The sequence below is a fragment of the Magnolia sinica genome, chromosome 13 (assembly GCF_029962835.1).
Source record: "Magnolia sinica isolate HGM2019 chromosome 13, MsV1, whole genome shotgun sequence".
Taxonomy (NCBI): domain Eukaryota; kingdom Viridiplantae; phylum Streptophyta; class Magnoliopsida; order Magnoliales; family Magnoliaceae; genus Magnolia; species Magnolia sinica.
The window spans coordinates 18,697,576-18,717,257 of record NC_080585.1 but is presented as its reverse complement, the minus strand read 5'-3'; the positions used below and the strand labels follow the sequence as shown (position 1 = coordinate 18,717,257).

At 38.5% G+C, this 19,682-nt stretch overlaps 1 protein-coding gene and 3 non-coding genes across 5 annotated transcripts; all 4 read right to left on the bottom strand.

The window, feature by feature from the left end:
* Window positions 1–3,546: 3,546 nt before the first annotated feature.
* LOC131224577 (small nucleolar RNA snR60/Z15/Z230/Z193/J17) lies at window positions 3,547–3,639 on the bottom strand. Its single transcript, XR_009161050.1, has one exon. It is a non-coding gene; the product is annotated as a small nucleolar RNA snR60/Z15/Z230/Z193/J17 (small nucleolar RNA).
* Window positions 3,640–3,700: 61 nt separating this feature from the next.
* LOC131224583 (small nucleolar RNA U83) lies at window positions 3,701–3,781 on the bottom strand. Its single transcript, XR_009161056.1, has one exon. It is a non-coding gene; the product is annotated as a small nucleolar RNA U83 (small nucleolar RNA).
* Window positions 3,782–4,046: 265 nt separating this feature from the next.
* On the bottom strand, window positions 4,047–4,143 carry LOC131224581 (small nucleolar RNA Z43). Its single transcript, XR_009161054.1, has one exon. It is a non-coding gene; the product is annotated as a small nucleolar RNA Z43 (small nucleolar RNA).
* Window positions 4,144–9,693: 5,550 nt separating this feature from the next.
* On the bottom strand, window positions 9,694–16,973 carry LOC131223072 (NDR1/HIN1-like protein 6). Of its 2 annotated transcripts, none has more exons than XM_058218359.1 (4): window positions 16,735–16,973; window positions 14,191–14,726; window positions 12,531–12,716; window positions 9,694–10,016 (listed from the first exon to the last, which is right to left on the bottom strand). In XM_058218359.1, the coding sequence occupies exons 2-4, from the start codon at window positions 14,647–14,649 to the stop codon at window positions 9,735–9,737; spliced, it is 927 nt and encodes a 308-aa protein (XP_058074342.1). In that variant the 5' UTR covers window positions 14,650–14,726; window positions 16,735–16,973; the 3' UTR covers window positions 9,694–9,734. The 2 variants fall into 2 exon arrangements, with proteins under 2 accessions (XP_058074342.1, XP_058074341.1); XM_058218358.1 differs by lacking the exon at window positions 16,735–16,973 and adding an exon at window positions 15,438–15,577.
* Between the last annotated feature and the right edge of the window lie 2,709 nt (window positions 16,974–19,682).

The window sequence follows — 19,682 nt, the reverse complement described above, 5'->3', positions numbered from 1 at the left end:
GGCAAAAAATGAAGCATGTCCAAATCTCAAGTGAGCTAAACCATAAGCATTAATGGTGATTGGATGTCCACCATTAAAAAGTTCCTGCTTGAGCTTGAAGGGAAGTGTTGAAATGTTGATGTTAAATACCGCCCATTAGATCCAAACCCGTGAAATAAAGCCCATAGGATCCATTCACACTTCTACTATTATAAATAGTTGTAATGAGCTAAGATTTTAATACAACCTAGGTATATTGTGTTCTTGCTCTTTCTCTTAATTTCTGTCTTCCATTTTTTTTTTTTTTTTTTTCTCATTCTTTCTTTTTTCTCTTGTAGATGTTCATAAGCCTTCAAAACTAACTTAATACAATCATTTAACACATTAATAGAGCTAATCATAAAGTCTCTTCTTTTAGTTTTTTTTTTCCTTATCATTCTTTGATTATAAATTTTTTGGTTTTGAAATTGTTTTCCGAACAACTCGTTTATTTTTGTGTTGCCTTAAATTATGATATGCCTGATTTTTTTATTTTAAAAAAAAAAATTGTTACCTTGCCATTGGCTGTTGGATTTTTTCAATTAAAGCATATTTTTGTATCCTTGGTTAGGATTTGACAAATTTCCTGTTAAAGTAATTTTTTGTATTCCTCAACTAGAGTTTGTTTATTTTTTTTCATTAAAATAAATTTTTGAGTATTTATTGTACTTTCTTTTTTTTTTTCCTCAATGTTTCACTATCTTTCCTTCATTTTTCTGGTTGCGGTGGGAATTTTTCTTGTCTTCTTGTTTTTCTTAAATTTACAATTTATTTATTTATTTAGTATTTGACAAAAAATAGTGTTTCTTTCCTTTCTTAATTTCCTTCTTGTTCTCTTTTTTTACTCAACTTATCAATCCTTTCTCATTCACCATTCATTCTTCAACAAATAATTCATCAGCTCTTTTTTTATTTACACTACCTGTGAATCCTTTTTAATTCGCCATTCATCCTTGACAAGTTATTCTTTCTCTTTTTTTACACTACTTAACAATCCTTTTTCATTCACTTTTCATCCTTTAACAAGTGATAGTTCTTTTATTCAACTCATTACATCATATTAATCCTTTTTCATTCACCATTCATCCTCCGACAAGTAATTCTTTTTCTCTCTTTTTACACAACTTAACAATCCTTTGTCATCCACTTTTCGTCCTTTTTTTCTCTTCTTTTACTCAACTTGACAATCCTCTTTCATCCACTTTTCATCCTTCAACAAGTGATAGTTCTTTTACTCAACTCATTACATCATATTAATCCTTTTTCATTCACCTCTCATTTTTTATCCCTTTTCTGTTTTGGAAGTGTAGGGGCTTTCCATCACTAATTTATAATTCACAAGATGGAGATAATCTTGCAACAATTATTTTTTCTTCAAATTTTGCATCTTTGCTATCAGATTTAAAGCATCCCTTGATATGCAATTAAAGGCTTTACTGATGTGTACTTGTCTCCAATAATTTTATTTTGATTAATTGGCCCTAATTCATTTCACCAAACATTGTTTTGATCTTTGTTTAAACCAAATGATTATCCTAACCTTAACTCTTTGCTCCAAGCAATCTCAAACTCATTGTTTATATTTAGATAATTGATCAATCCAACTTATAATTATATTGAACAATTTACCCAACTTTAGTTGACCAAGATGGTTGTTCAAGATTCATTGTTGATACTAGATTAGCTATTCCATTCTTACTAGTTCTAAATGATTTGTTCCAAATTCTTATTTGCTATAAATGGTTGTTCAAACTTGTGATTGTGTCAAGAATTTGAACCAACGTTAGTTAGGATGGATAGTTGATCCAAACTCGTATTTCACAATGTTAAAGTCAACTATTCATCTCCACAACTAGGTTACCGTTTTCTTTCTGCAATTATAAAATCTTTTAGACATCATGAGCATAAAATTAGTTAAAAATGAATTTCTTTCTCAACTTTAATTATATTAAAAAGATATATTTTTATTTTCTTAAATTTAATTGTGTTACAAAACAATCTTTCCTGGTTTACACTCAACTCATTAAGACACTAATAATTGATTCAGGCAGTTCTTACTTCCCTTACATTCTCTCTTTCATTCTTCTTATTGTCATAGTATTTCATAAACCCTCGAGATGATGTAGCAATTTAACATTGCACAACCTTTAAATAGAGTCAAACTTGTGCCCCACCTAAGTATCTGCCTCATTTTTCTTAAAATGGGCTAGCAAAACATATCAAGGCCGGAACTGAAACTTAGTCTTCTTTCCAATAGCCATTGGTTTATCAATCATAAATGACATATGTTCATGAGCATGTAATTAAAGGGACGGTTTACAACCCTTGACCTATCAACTGCAGTCCCTCCTGAAACGTAGGACTTCTTTCCAATAGCCATTGGTTTTTCAATCATAAATAATATATATTCATGAGCATATGATTAAAGGGACCGTTTACAACCATAAGTTATAAACTGCAGTCCCTCCAAATAAATATTTCAAATTGTTGGTGGGAGTTAAATTATTTTGTATACAGTCATTAACTTCCCTATTTGGCCTATTTACTAGATTATTATAATTGTTTGATCTATGTGATTTTGTAATTTTTACTTCGTAGGTAGATCATTAGGTGTAGTGAAACCCAATGAAAACATCCAAATCAATGGATAGTCCAATTAGAAGTAGTGAAAGCCAATGCCAACATCAAAATCAATTGGTTGGACTATTCATGCATCCCTACTTTTTATTGTTGAAGCAACTAATCACGTCTCCTATAACATACCTGTTACATGACCGTATCTAATCGATGAATCCTCGAATCCTGAAAACAAGGGGGTGTTGGACACCATTCATGTTATCACTACTGTCTCTATTTTGATTTGTTGCATTTGTTTATTTGAAAGCCACAATGTCTCCATTTTGATGTGTTGCATTTGTTTATTTGAAAGCCACAATGTCTCCATTTTGATGTGTTGCATTTGTTTAATTGAAAGCCACAATGTCTATATTTTGATGTGTTGCTACTTGTTTGCTACTTGTTAAGAAGAAGAGTCTGTTCGATAAACAACATAATTATAAACGCCTCATCTCTTTCGTCTCTCCCCAATACCACTCTTCAACAACTTATGAACGTAGAAAAGCTCCTAAATGATTTTCAGGAAAATAGTTCATCTAAGTTTGGATAAGCTGTAAATTATTTAAATCATGTAAACAAAGCCAATCTTTGAAAATAAAATCCTTTGGTTATTAAATGAAGACACTGTAAATGAAATCACAGCTTTCTATCAAAGATCTACCGCTAGTAAATCATTTTTTAGTATCCAAACACAAAACGGTAAACCATTTATCTGTGATCTACTGTTAGCACCATTTAGAGGCATCAAAACAACAGTCAGTACTCAACGATAAAACAAATCTCGATTTTTAAACACTCGAAAATCATTTTTTTAATCCAAACACAAAATAAAACAACTGCAATTTGAGCAATTCCAGATCCAATTATTCCATACAAACTCATCGACGAATAGGACTGATTTGGGAAAAGGCATTTGGCCATCAGATAGGAGCGAAAGACATGCAAAGTAATCACAATCTATAAAGATTATCATTTGAACTATGCATTGTTCATCACATGGCCAATTAAACCCATATCCGAAAATTTTACAAAAATAAAAATAAAATAAATAAAAAATAAAAACGACAGCCTCAGAAGGAAGGCAGTAGTATGGCAATAATCATTTAATTTCAGACAAAAATAAACACCACTTTCTTCATCACTGACTGGATTCAAAAACCCCCAATTTTAAAAATTGCAATTTCTTTCCAAAAACTAAAAATATTTGGGAAAAAAAAAGAAAAGATTTAGGCCTCATAGAGAAGATTAGAGTTTATCAACACAAACAGATTCAGACATATGCTTGTCATTTATATTTATAATCATCGGCCTACAATTCATTTTAAAAAATTTATAAAAATAAAAAAGCAAAAACGAACATATGACAGAGACGACGAAAAACCCTCATGAGAGAGAGAGAGAGAAGCATTTTCGGACTCGGAATATGGGTGGTGATATAGCAGGATGGTCGGCAAGGCGAATCATCGCCGTTACGACGAACGAGACCTTTCGCTAAAATCGTCACTGTCCGAATCAATCATATAAATAAAAACCTAGAGAGAAGAAAACCCTAAAAAATGGAAGGAGAGACAGATGGGAGAAAACGTGAATGACAAGAACGGAGAATGTGTATTTATAGAGAATTCTAGGGTTTCTTTGGGTTGGGTCTCCTTTCGGCAGCGGATTAGCTGTTACCGGGTAACAGCTTAGTGGGTGTTAACATACCGTGTGGGGTCCATATTGATGACTTCGTTTCATATCCACGCCGTCCATCCGTTTTTGCAGATAATTTAAGAACATTATCCAAAAAATTAAGAAGATCCAAATCTATAGTGGACCATGCAAATGAAAAAAGTGAAAATGACTATTAAAAGCTTTTTATAGGATAAAATATTTTTGGATCAAGCTAATCCTTGTATTTCCCCTTCATTTTTTTTACCTTATCAACGGGTTGGATGGAAACTAAATATTACGGATCCGCTTACAGTGAGGCTTGGAAAGTTTTTGAGGGTGAGTGTTCAATACTCACAATTTCTAGTGGTGTGGTCCACCTGAGATTTATATATGTTTAATACTTGGGATGTAATACTAAAATGGGCTGTCAAAAGGCCTGGACGGAATGGATATATAACATATCATCGAGATGGCGCCACGGCAAGGGTAACAGCCGCTAAGCTCGGCTGTTACCCGGGTAACTCCGGACGCGGATTTCCTGCGAAAGCCTTTCGCAGGAAGTTCCTGCGCAAGGATGCTGGGTGGGGCCCACCACCATGTTTCTGGGAAATATATTCCGTTCATCCATTTGGGGAGCTAATTTTAGTACAAGTGACCAAAAATGAGTTGGATCCAAAACTAAAGTGGACCACACCAGAGGGAAAATTGGGAAAAGAAATGCCTACCGTTGAAACCTTCTTGGGGTCCACCTTGATGTTTAAATGCCATCCAAACCGTTTATAAGGTCATTACCACAGGGATGAAGTGAAAATTCAAAATAAAATAGCCTGAAACAAAGCTTTTATGGTCATAAGAATGTTTCAACGGTTCTCACCGAATCTCCAATGTTTACTCTCGTGTGGCCCAATTGAGTCTTGTGTCCACCTCATTTTTTTTTTTTTATAATAAAATGAGCTCACAAAACGGATAAACGGAGTATATTTCTCAGAAACATAGTGGTGGGCCCCACCCAGCAACCTTGCGCAGGAACTTCCTGCGAAAGGCTTTCGCAGGAAATCCGCGTCCGGTAACTCCTAATTCGCCCCCCTCATCTAATAGACGCGTAGCGGACGCAGTTTGGGTACTTCCCTGCCCCGCCCTTCCCTTGGAAGGGAGAGGAGCTGCGAGGGGCACTATGATGTATCAATTTCATCCGCACCGTCCATCCATTTTTTCCATGTCATTTTCAGTAAAAGTATTTTTAAAAATTAAATTTTAAATAAACAAATAAATAAATAATTCCAAGGCTCAAGTGGACTACACAGTGGAGATTAAACACTAACCGTTCAAAAATTTTTAGGGTTTTTGATCAAGCTAATATTTTTCTTTTACTTCATCCAGGTTTAGGTTGGATGGCAATTAACCATCACTGTAGGCCCTGGGAAGGCTCCAATAATGACTGTAATTATCACCCCAAATCCTTTTTCTTTTTTTTTTTAACACACACACACCTCCACACACTCACGCTAGTGGAATTTCACCACCTGTGGACACTCAAACCCTTGACCGGGTGTTGAAACTCCTGAGAGTCCACCACCCGGGCAAGAGTAAGGGTCCATTATCACCCCAATTCCTATGTGTGTTCGACTTAACCTCGGATCTGCCTCTTTTTTGGACTTTCATCCTAAAATGATGGGTGTGAAAAATCAACTTTATCCATTCATTTCATTGGGCATAGCTTGAAAAAATGAGACACATCCAAAGTTCATTCAGGACACATGACATGAAAAAGTGGTAGAAAAATGGCGTTGAAACTTTCTTGTGGTATACAGTATACTGTTATTTTATATGCCATCAGTGTCATTTATAAGTTCAGTTTTACTGGATGAACTGAAAACACAAAAATATTAGCCTGATTAAAGACTTTATCATCCCACCGATGTTTCAATGGTGGACATCCAATCCTCACCGTTGGGATCTGCCTCATTTTTAAGCTCATATCCTAATGTGATTGGGCAAAACGGATCAATGATTGGACTTCTCATAAGCATCACCACCAACCTCACGGTCGTACGAAGTTCCTAACATAAAAAGGCTTTCCAGGCAGTCCGTTTCGGCCACTGCAAATTATTGACCCGTAGTGGGTGGACCATGCCCAAAACTTGTTGGGCGATATAGTGATGGACTGATTTCATCCATTATATTTTGGACCCCTAATAAATTCTCTATTTTACCACCCATAGGATGAATGCCAATTGGATGGTTAGGATCATCCCCTGATTTCGTCCATCATATTTTGCGCTATGATCGATCCACTTTGTGGGCCGTCATTTGGATGGTCTAGATTGATATGTACAAAGGTCGATGCAAGTGAGGAATGGTATGGTGCAATTAAATTCTTTTTCTTTTTTCTTTTTTTGGATTTTGACCGTGCTAGTATTAGAGGTTGTTTGAAAATTTTTTGGACCAAATTGCTTGTCCTTGGTACTTATGTCTGTATGGAGTTTCTTCTTCTTCTTTCTTTGTAGTTTTCGCGTGGTTTCTTCTTCTTTTTCAAAAAAGTTTTTCAATGACCAACCATCACTTCTTTCAATTGCATTCTTCAATGTATTGTATGTTGTTATCAACTTCTCCAATATATGGACAAGCCACTAACACGTGAAAGACATTTTAAATAAATTCTTTACTTTATTCTTTTTATAATAATATTTTCTTGTAGATGAAAGTCAATGTTACTTGTGAATAAAAATAAATGATCATGATTGTTGTTGTCATAAGGAGAAGTGATTGTCAAAAGAGAGATTTAAGGTATATAGGATGATTGTAGTTATCATGTGAAAGACAGTGAATAAGACAAAGTTTAAATTTTGTAATGCATTAGACAGTGAATAAGATAAAGTTTAAATTTTGTAATGCATTAAATTGTAAAACAATGAACATATATCATGTCTCAAGAGTTGAAGTTTAGGTCGTACTTGTCATGTGTTAAGGTTCGAGGTTGTCATATGTTAAGGGTTTGATTTATGGTTGTCATGTGTTAATGGTTGAGGTTGCCATGTGTTAACGGTTTAGATCTTGGCCATCATGTGTTAAGGGTCGAGGTTGTCAATACATAAGTCATGGTTGTCATGTGAAAGGTCAACATTGTCATGTGCTAATGGTCGAGGTTGTCATGTGGTGTTAAGGGTCAAATGTTTTCATGTTATACAGTTAAGTTTGTGGTTGTAATGTGTTAAAGGTGGAGGTTGTCATGAGGTCATGATGGTAATGCAACAAGGGTTGAGGTTGTTGTGTGTTAATGTTTTAAGTTGTTATATGTTAAGGGTTGTGGGTCTTGCTGCGAGTTATGTATCGAATTCACTCCATCCATTGAATTTAGAATTTAATTTAACATCATGCACCAAAAAATAAGTTACGTCTAAAAATTATATGCCCCAAAAAGTTTTCACCGGTAAGTTTTCAATCCCACTGCTTTTTATAGTGTGATCCACATTAGCCTTTGATATGCCTCATTTTTGGGCTCATGCCCTAAAATGATCTTTCAAAATGGATGAACAACGTTGATAAAATATATACATTACAATAGGCCCCACGTGACCATCCATATCTAGATAGGTCCGTTACCCCATCGGCATGATGTTAGATTTAGAGAAAAAAGCTTTTTAGAGACAATTTCTACTACCTTAAGCCATGTTGGGCCCACCATTATGTTTGTGAAAAATCCACTCTAACCATTCATTTTGGGAGATCATGTCTAGACATGAGACAAACAATTGGACAAATTTAAAACTCAGGTGGACCACACAACTGGAAATAGTGGAAAGGAATTGCCTACTATTCAAACTTTTTTAGGCTCCACTGCGATGTTTATATGTAATCTAAACTGTTCATAAAGTGGCTCAAATGCTCATAAACTCCTTACCGTAAGGATGACCTGAAAGAATAAAAATATTAACCTGTCCAAAGCTTCTACAGCCCATGAATGTTTCAACCGTGTGTACGGTCTCCACTGTTTTCTGTTGTGTGGCACACTTGAGCTTTGGATCTACCTAATTTTTGGGCTCATGTTATAAAATGATTTGACAAAACATGCGAGCGGTGTGATTTCTCACAAACACCATACGGGCCCCACTGTGTTTACCCCCGTCCTAATCCCTCTGTTGAGCTGCAAAAGGCAGCAAGGGGTAATTTTGTCCCAACCTTTTTTGAAAAGGTTTCAAGTAGCACATTTGTTTAATCCTTGTAGCATTTGAGGCATTTTAGAATACCACGATGCTTCTTTTTTTTTGGTCAAAATCCCTTTTTTTTCCCCTCTTTTTATTATGGGACTAATCAAGAAAATGCATTTTTAATGAACATGCACATGCTTGGCATCTCATTGTACATGTGGCAGTTGTCTAGGAGGAAAGTTGGACCACTGACTGGGGGGCCACAACATGCATGAAGTCACATTACCAGAACTAGGGATAATACTACTATTGGTGTGGAATGGAAGGTTCTTTATTCAATGCATGAAATTTACACTATAATAACAGCTAGAATCATCCAATCACCACATTTGGTCCACAAGACCAATGATCGCCCTGGACAACCACGTCTGTTGGAGACACACAAGATGAGCCGCACACTTTCTTTTAGCCAATAGCAGAATTTTATTAGACAAATGATGCATTCATCCATTAAGGCCCTGTTTGGTAACCACTCGAACATGAGTTCATCTCATTTTGATCAATGACAATTGCCTATTAGAGATCACTCGTTCTGTAAATTGTTGGTTATCTACCAAGAAAAGGGAAAAAAAAAAACAGGAGATATCTCTAAGGGTGCATCTGGTTGCACCACACATCATGAAATTTCAAGATATTTTGGACTAAAACAATTGATCATGAAATTTCATTATACTAATGCAACCAAATGCACCGAATGCAGAACAACTACTAGCTAAACTGAGATGAAGTCGTTTTTAAGCAGCTATCAAACAAGGCCAGTGGAAAACACAATTTCAAAGACAAGGTGGGCTATACATAGTGCACTTATGTCTAATGCAATCACAGATATGGAGGGCTACCCCTGACTAAAATTTACAAAGATGCAGTTTGCTCCATCAAACTAAATTTTAACAATGCCAAACAGATTTTTATTTTTATTTTTTAAATCACAAGCTTAAGATATGAGTAAAGAAGCCCGTCAAGAATCAAACAACAAAGATACACACCACGTGCTAAATATTACAAGAACCAGAGATTTTCCACCCCAATATAAATAAACCTTATTTGCAGCTTTATCACTCCAAACATGCAAATGGAAGACCAAAAAATATATGAAATGCTTTTTTCTTCTTCTTCTTCAATTAAAAAAAAAAAAAACCTTTTGTTGAGCTAAGCTCGAATTGAATATGTGATATCAGGCATGAGATGCAGAACAACATCCGACCAAACCCAAGGGCTCAAAACGTATGAGAATTGAACTCAATCATATGTACAAGAATTCTCTGAGATTTTCATAGGTTTAGTTTTAGTAGAGTCCATAACAACGGCACAGGAGATGTACCTGCGGTGCTTCATTCTCACCAACTTTCCCACTACATCTCCTCGTGAGCGGATCTCAAACTCAATCCTCAATGGAACTTTGCCCCCGGCACTGTCAGTTACTGATAGGCTGGCTCCTGCACCATACAGAGGAACCTTGATTCCTTCGAGGGTCACAGACACAGTCCGGTGGCTCTTTCTCGGTTGGTAATACTTCTTCAGCTGCAAAGCAATGCAGATCACATCAGGCAGTGTTTCAAAAATTCAGTCAATACCAGAAATTTCAGTCAGATGCATGTCAAATTAAATTGCAATAGACTAAAAAAACCAACTTGGAATTTTTCTTCCTTAACGTTCACACTGAAGATCTGGGCTCTAGACTGAAATTACACTACCTACAAGTTGGAGTTGAAAGAAGCATAACTACAAAATGAGGGATACTTCCTCAGAACTAGTACTGGGAAAGTTTTTAAAATTTGTCATTTTCTCTTCATTCCAATTGAATTCAGTTGTGCATTAAATGCAGTATTGGATACAAAACATTTGTTCTTGACACCATGTAATGTGAGTTTTTTAACCTTTTTTTGTTCGTTTGTTTGTTTGTTTTTTTTTTTTTTTTTTGTGGGGGGGGGGGGGGGGGGGGTTAATCCACATGCATGTTATCCCAGCCCATCAAGATGCTGCTACATGTGCTAACATGGACGTGTGCAAGATCCAGGCCATCCATCAGGGGGAAACAGCGTGCAAATGGGCCTTGCCCAAAAAATCAGGCCTACGCATTCATCCAGTAAGCCAGAATGCATGAACAAACAGGTGGCTGAAAAAACTTAGGTTAACTTGTTTCATACAGGCCCACCGGTTGAGTGGATGGCCCAGTACTTCTACATGACTTGGCCTATCTGATGGACAGCTCAGATGTTGAAACAGTTCCAGATTGTTAGCATGTGGAGCCCAGGACATGCATACATGTGGAAGTAGCAAAACTCCAGTGATGAATCTTAATTGATGAACAGGAACCAGGGCCCACTCACTTTGCCACTTTAGGAGATGGTGCATAATCAAGTGGGGCCAATTTCAATCACCAAATAACATGATTCACCATGGCAGAATTTTGTTATTGATGTTCTCACAAATTCATTTCTCTTAGAATAGCCATACAGAAACAAAGTTGCCATGTTACTAAGTCCATAAATTGAGAGGCTTCAGTGCGTTGCTGGTGTGCTTACTGATTCTTCACAGAGGGTAGATCCTCTAGAATGTTCATAAACAAAGTTTTTCTACAACTCTGCTTGTGGGGCCCACTGTGGTTTGCGCAAGGAATCCAAACTGTCCAAAGGGTCACCCCATCGAGAAACTGGGACGGGCCAAAAATAAGTCCGATCTAACCATCACATGGGCCATCACATGAATTTAGAAGTTTTGGATGGATGTCCATTGTTTTCTATGGTGTGGCCATAATATGAATTTGGAAGTTTTTGCATAGATGGCTGTTGTTTTCTATGGTGTGGCCCACCTAGTGATTGTATAGACCTGATTTTTGGGGCATCCTATCATCATGGTGGCACTCACTAGATGCGAAGGTTGGATGGAATGCACAAAACACAATGGACCCCACAAAGAGACCTGAACAACATTTACACGTAGGTGATAAGCTCCACACACATCAATAACCTTTACGCCCAGGTGAATAAGGGTGGTAGGAAAAGCTTTTTCTACAAACATTGTAGAGGATCTGGCCCCTTTTTCACATGCATAAAAAACAACATGGCTCTGCATAGTAAAAACATTATCTTGTGCACAAAGAAACACAAAAAGACCAACCAAAAGAAAATACCCCCAAATTATGCAATTAAAATACTCTTACACGTACTCAATGTTCGAGCAAATGCAAACAAAGAGCAGTTGCAGTTAGATTCCTTATAACCACCACATAGTACAAGAAGGTTACTAGGGCAAGAAAGAGAAGAAAATCTTCCTGCAGGAAGCATGCGACAGCATGTCACATGTTGACTGCTTGTAAGGGTTTTTGGCCGTCCATTTATTTCATAAGCATGTGGTCCAGGGATATCAATGGAGAAGGAGAAGAAAACTACCTGCAGGAAGCATGCGACAGCGTGTGACGTGTGTGAGATCAGATAAGCCCCACCTTTGATATCCCTTTAACACACGCGCTCACACCACAGTGGGATTTTACCACAATAGGTACTTGAACCCATGACCTCGTGTTGAAACTCTTGTGAATCTACCACCGAGGCATGAGTAAGGACCCTTCCATTGATATCCCCGGACCACATGCTTACAAAATAAATGGATGGCCTAAAACAGTGACATCCACATGCAACATACAAGTGTGGCCCACTTGATTGGGCACATACATGGAGATTTTTCCTGGTGAATGGCTTCATCTCACACATGCTGTGCCATGCTGGCATGTATGCCTGCATGTATCCTTGAGTGAGCAGATACACACATCTCAATGGCATATTAGCTAAAGACAAACACGGGCAACCTAAACATATTATATATGTGTCAACAGATCATGGCATCAATGAGAGTAAAATTTCAGACAATAATGTTACTTTTAGCCTCTTGCAAATGTTTCAGAACTCATTAGTCCTGAACCTGCCTGTATAGGCTCGAATTAGACAGGCCATCAGCACAGGTGTCCAAAGTATATCATTTAGTTAGATGACTTCCCTACCATCATTTCTCTGAAAAATAAAGGAAGAAAATCACCTGTCCGGTTGCGATAGGGATATCTGCGTAGATGAGATTGACGGGTGTGGAGCTGACATGAATGCCAAACAGTTTCGCCGGATTGTAGATTCCTATCTTCAACGAGCAATTCATTGTCAACATCTTGGTTGGGACCCCAGTGTAATCTGATCCCTCCCCCAAATTGAAGTTAAATACAGCTAGTGTCTGCAATGACAGCATGCTTGTCATGCGGAAGATTAATTCAAGACATGCAATGCAATTATTTTTGGAACCGACAGCCATTCATCAATATTACAGCACAAAGAAACTGGAGCATACCTGAGGCAATATTAAAAAACTCACTGATCAACTCAGCAGATGGCCAAGGAGCCTCAAATAGCCCCAGCTATGCATAATGAATACAAAATCCATTTTCTGGATTGGCAGTGGAACTAGAGAAGTGAAAAACTGGTTTGTGAATCGGGTGGGAGTTTTTAAAATTGCCAAAAACAATATCATATTAGATTTTTGTCAAGTTATTTGGTTTCCTCCAATGTTTCTTTCTTGCTGCCTTCTACTTTGACAAAACAAAGTGGAAAAAAAGTGCAACACTCAAAAAATTCCTGCTTTCCTGTATGAAAATTTCATATAGAAGCCCAATTTGCAGCTAAAAATTTAGTCCAGTGTTTAAAAATGCTCAGGCAAAAGTGAAATAGTACAATCAAGATCCTACTTCATTTTCGATACGGTCTATGCCAATGAAAAAGAAGAGAAGAAGCCAGCTCCAATACAAACGTTTCTAGGAGATGTTTTAATCCCATCCAATCCCCATCCATCATGTGTGGCCCCTAATGTTCTCCTTGGCACCCAAAAATCCTGTCAATCTAAAGTCAGGTGGGCCCACCACAGGGAACAGTTGGGATGGGGATGCCCTCACAATGTTTTGTCTACACCAACTACCAATAGTAGATGCATCTGTCTATGATGAATGGACAACCAAAAAATAAGGCCATTACAAAACTCAGGTGGGCCAAGGAGAATAGGAGGGGTGGCACATGATGGTTGGATTGGATGTCATTAAAACATCATGTTGCGCCCCATATATCGATTTGTTGAGTTATGCTAAAAATGTTTGTATTCGATCCAGGTGCATCTTGGCAAGCTTTGAACATTAAAGGCTACAATGGCATCTTGTGGTGATTTTTGGGACTTGGGGTCACATCCCTTGGACCATTGTATCTCTGTGATGTTTTATGGGTAACCACCGTAATGGGTTTTGTTGATCATCAATGTGTTGGTGAAGCGTGTTAAACCTACCCGTGCCTTCATTGGTGAGTGTGCTCATTGATCCGAGCCTTCTATTAAAAATGGCCACCTCTTGGTACCTACAATGTCCACTAATTGGAAGGTCAATACAATTCAATCCTACTTGACTGTAACATTTTTAGGCTGCCTCTTTCTTTTTCTTTTTCTTTTTCTTTTTTTTTTTTTTTTTTTTAGGGGGAGGGGAATGCTTCAGCCATCCAATTTGTCTGGGTTTTGGCAGATGGCCTATCGAAGAGGTGGTCATTCTGATGGAGAGCCCAGATCAATGAGCACATTAACTGATTACTGTCGGTGAAGGCCTGTGTTAATCAAGACACTCACTGACGCAGCGAAGGTTAAGAAAACTATAAATAATAACAAGAGTTCAGAATACCTTCACAGAGATCTCTGGTTTATATGGTCGACTGGCGCCCCAAATAATAAGAGAGAAGACAGTGAAGAGGAGAACGAAAGCCAAAAGAGCAATAAAGGCCTGGCAACGTCGAGAGAGTCCCTGCCCCTCAAGATCATCATAAGATCCCTCCTCTTGAATCACATCACACTCAGGCCAACCCTTATCATTCCTCTTCCCGTTCCCTTTCTGTCCAGACGATGACCGAAACGTTCCTGAGAACCGGCTAGCAGAAGAGGCCCTTGAGTGGCGCCCATAAGAAGGATGCGAAGGCGACTCCATTGGGCTGTTGGAGACAGGAGTCGCCTGCATCGAAGAGGACTTGTCGCCATCATGAGAGTCCCGTGAAGGGCTCTGCACATAGTAAACGGGCCGCTTTGGAGACCTTGGTGACGAAGGGGCTAAACTGGTGATGTCAGAGTCAGACTTAGTATGAATCATCGTGAGTCCTTGTGGGAAATGTACAGAATGGGACTGAAGATCTTGCACAAAATTGTGGCTTTACATGACCGTTAAACCTACAGTTTTTCAATAGCTAGAAATGCATTAACAGAAAATCATGCAGGGTACTTATTCAAAAGAACTGCAACGATTCAAAATATCTATTTTCCTACAAAGCTAAAAAAATTCCAGAGGATGGGAGCAATGACAATGCAAAGGCTTCATGCCACTGTTTGTTAAAAAAAAAAACAGATATGTACATATAAACTCTAATTAAGCACAAAAGGAACACCTGCCTATGAATTCATACAAATCATCATCATCTAAGCCTTATACCAATTAATTGAGCTCCGCTATATAATCCTGTTTCACCCTTCCACCTATCAAGGGCCATAACTTCAGTTACACCATAAGTCTTTTCTTAATACCTCCACCCATGTCCCTGCAGGCCTTCCACTTGCCCTTTTCTTAATACCTTGATCTCCGTTGCACATGACCAAAAATCTAAGTCTGCTTTCCCTCATCTTATTACCTATTGGTGCTACTCCTAAGCAGTGTTCCTAATATCGATAATATCTGCCCATAAACCCATCCGAAACCCCTCGGAAATTTTATTTAAAAAAAAAAAAAAAAAACCACAATTCCTTTTATCGTGAGAGCACAATATCGCACGATTTTTTTAGCGAAATCGCCGATATTAGCAATACTATCATGTTGTATCTGCAGATTTACCGGAAAAAAAAAAGGAGGAAAAATCTTTCAGTTCATGTAAGAGGGGATTTCGGTACCTGTGGAAGAAGATTACTTGATCGAAACTGAATTTGGTGGGCCACTCGATCCAGAGCTAGCAGTGTGCCAAAAATCGTAGGGATCTGGGGGATTTTTTTAGTGAAAATCACGGGGATTGCGGTATCTTTGTTGCGAAAATGCCTTCTTTTAGGAAGCGGATTGCGTCCTACCCTACCCGTCCCAAGTTGGGAACGGGCAGCGGCTCTGAGTGGCCACGTGATGTATGGGTCTTATCCACACCGTCCATCCATTTTTTTTCCTATCATTTTAGGTCATAAAACCAAAAATGAGGCAGATCCAAGCTTAAGTGGACTACACAATGGGGATTAAACTCTTATCGTTGAAAACTTCTTTTGCGCCATAAAAGTTTTGGATGGGGCTGATATTTGTGTTTTCTCTTCATCCAGGTCTAAGTAACTTTATGAATAGGTTGGATCGTAAATAAACATTACGGTGGGCCCAAGGAAAGCTTCAACGGTAAGAATCATTATCACCGCTGCTTCCTATGGTGTGGTCCACTTGGCCCTTGGATCTTCTCATTTTTCGAGATTAAACCCTAAAATATACGAAAAAAATGAATGGACGGTGTGGATAAGACCCATAAATCACGATGGTGACTCAAAGGTGTTGCCCGTTCCCAGCTGGAGACGTGCGGGGTAGGACGCAACTAGCATCCCTTTTTTCATGACTGCGGCTGAGACAGATGAGACTTATAGATAGACGGTCTGTCACGGACTCCGTGGGTCCAAATTAATGTATATGTTTTATCCAGACCGTCCATACGTTTTGTCATATTATTTAACGACTTTATGAAAAAAATTAAGGAGATTCAGATCTCAGGTGGACCACACCAGAAAAAGTGGTGAATGACCATTAAAAGCATTTTATAAGCCACGAAAGTTTTGATTTAAGCTAATATTTGTATATTCCCTTCATCCGGTTCTGATTGACCTTATCAATGGGTTGGATGAAAAATAAACATTGAGGATCTACTTAAAAGTAGGCATTGATATGTTTTTAACGGTGGACGTTCAACCATCACTGTTTCATGTGGTCTGGTCCACCTGAGATTTTGATGTAGTTAATGTTTGGGACAATGTCCTAACATGATCTGTATAAACGAATGGACGGAGACTAAAAGACCTCTGAAATTAAGAAAACGGATGAAATACATGCAATTTCTTGCCTAAAAATGAGATTTGAAGAACCAAAGGTCTGATCGTTCTTACAAAACGCTTGAACTCACACGAAACTTCTAAGATTACACAAAAAACTGAATTTTCTGCAGTTTCTTACCAGAAGAATGGCGATTCTAGCGATAAAGCTCTGAAATTCCTCACGTTTCAAACGGATTTCGAAAATTCAAGCATTCTAAGGATAGATTGCAGTAGAAATCGCTCAAACCTCTTCATATCATCTCTGGAAACGGAAAGTGGAATGCTCGAAGAAATCAGCCATGGATCGAAGCTTCTAGAAGTCTTTCAGATCTGAACTCTCTCTCCCTCTCTCTCTGCACAAAAGCAGGGGATGTGGGTTTGGAGTATCAGTAAGACAAAGTAGTTGTTGTGTGTTTATAGCTACGCACGGGAAGAGTGATTAGGTTCGGCTGCGGGACCGAAGCTAAGGTTCGGTGGGAAAAAAAATCTTTTGATACTCTGGCGTAGTGTGATGGATGATACACTAGCGAGTAGATATTACTTACAAATCACAAAAGTGGTATAAAATTAATTCAATTTGAACTGTCCAATTATGGGTACCTATTTAAATGTGTCAGTGACCAAAAATTGATCTTATTTTATTACGTGACTATTCGATTGGTGGGAGATTTATTGGACGGTTTAAAATGAAATTTAATCTTGTTCGGTCGCATACACGAATCAGAGGTTGGGCCTGTAGCTTAGATACAGTTGGTTCCTACATTAGTTCGTTTAGTTTGAGTTAGTTATGCCACGTGTATATTTCCAAGTGCCCGCGTATCAAGCGTCGTTGGAGTCCGAGTATCAAATAACGACGAGGAATGCCAATTGCAGACTCTGCAATTCAAGCGCCGCAAGAAATTCACGTGAGGATCTTGGATGATCAGATGGGTCCCACTCTGGATACGCTCGTGTGGGAATGAATTTATTAAGGAAAGAGAGATGGTAGGATCCCAAGCTTGTCTTCCACACGTGGGGCCCATCGTTGGGAAATCAGACGGCAGATCTGTTTTGTCCCACATTGAATGTGCCATGCTCTAAATATCTACTGCATATGATAATAGTTTTGGTTTGTGTTGTAGAAATAGATTATTAAGAAACGGCTCACATTCAATTGAAAAAAGCCCCAAGATTTATGGCATAGATCTTACGATCTGGGAGATTTGTGAAGTGTCGTCCGTCCAAAGAGGGACACACGGGAAGAATGGTCTGGATCACCAAACCATCCTTCCCAGTTATCATAAATGAGAATGAACCTCAACGCATGCTCTGAAGGACGGTCTGATCAACGTTCTAGATTGTGTGCACGTATGCCACATAAGAACATGCGGTGCGTTTGGGTTGGCGCTTGAGAATGGTGCGTATGGGATTAGTGTTTGACGGCCCAGGCTCGGTTGGAAGTGTCGGCAGAGTACCTGGCAGAGACTTGCCTTGCATGCTTATGATTGATTGCAAATCAAAACAAAGATCAAGAGCTGCAATTTTCTGCGTGGTTCACGTGATGGTTGTACGTGCGGGACATGAGGACGCACCTACCACATGGCTGGCTATATGGAGGGCCATCTGGACCTTCCATCTGATGAATCTGCTGGAGTGGACCATTAAACCTTGGGCCGATCAGATCAGGTCATACATTCGATCAGCCCGTGAGATTGTCATGTATTCAACGGTAAGAAGAATTCAAACATTGCCACGTTAGCCCACGCCACTTTCAGTGGTGATGAGATTACACGGGGGAGTTTTCATCGGCCAGTTGTACGAGAGCCTACAGTTTTTTTTTTATTATTATTATTAATTAAGTTTTCTGCCGAGTAAGTATGTACTAAGGTGGGTGAATCCTTGACCGTAGGGCCGATCTTGATATTTCTGCGTTATATCTACCTCGTCCATCCTTTTTTTTCTGGATCATTTTAGGGTATGGTACAAAAAATGAAGCAGATCCAAACCTCAGTGGACAACACCACAGGAAGCAGTGGTGATTGACCATTAAAAACTTCTTCTGGGCCAAGAAAGTTTTATATGAAGCTGATATTTATGTGGTCCCTTCGTCCAGGTATTTGTGACCTTATTAACGGGTTGGATTCTAAATAAACATTCCGGTGGCCCTGAAATTTTTTTTAATGGTGGTATTCAATCACCACTGATTCATGTGATGTGATCCACCTGAGATTTGGATGTACTTCACTTTTTGTATCATGCCCTAAAATGAGCTATCAAAACAGATGGACTTCGTGGATTTAAGTACGATATATCAAGGTGGGCCCCACAGTCAAGGATCCAGCCACCTGGGTGGATCCTATCCACCGGCGCGATCCTTTGACGTCTGTCTTCATGTACGGCCCACATATCATTAGCCAATCAAAGCTCGAAGCCGATTAGGTGTTATCCGGATAACAGCTTATTGGGTGTTACCCTCACGGTGTGGGGCCTACCTTGATGAATACGTTTCATATCCACTCTCCCCATCCGTTTTTTCAGATCATATAAGGAATCTATCCCAATAATTAATTAGACCTAAATCTCTGGTGGACCACACCACTGGAAAAAGTGGTGAATGACCATTTGGAAGTAAAAAAATCATGACTCAGGTGATTCATTGAATAAGAAGATGTATGTAAAAGAAATAAAGATCTTAAAAAAATAAAAAATAAAAATTGAATCTTTACACCTGCCCACCAGCCTGCAAATGGTCCTGGCCATTTAAATGGTGGGGATCGTTTGTAGGGCACTTGGACCTACCCTTTTTTACAGTTCCAACCACCCTTCTTATTAGGCTGGAATCGTTTGTATGCTCCTGCAGTGGATAATGCGACTCCTTAAGAAAGTTCTTTGGTGAGACAGCCGACGAATCAGACAGCAATTAGTGGCATGATGATTACGGATTTGCCAAAATAAATAAATAAATATTTTTAAAAGGCGCAAAACATGCACGTGGGGCCCACTTAAAAATTTCCAATCAATCAATTTCACTTGAAAACAACAGTTGAATTGTACTATATGCCACGTTGGACACTCTAAGCCATTGATGTAAGGAATTTAAAGATTTCT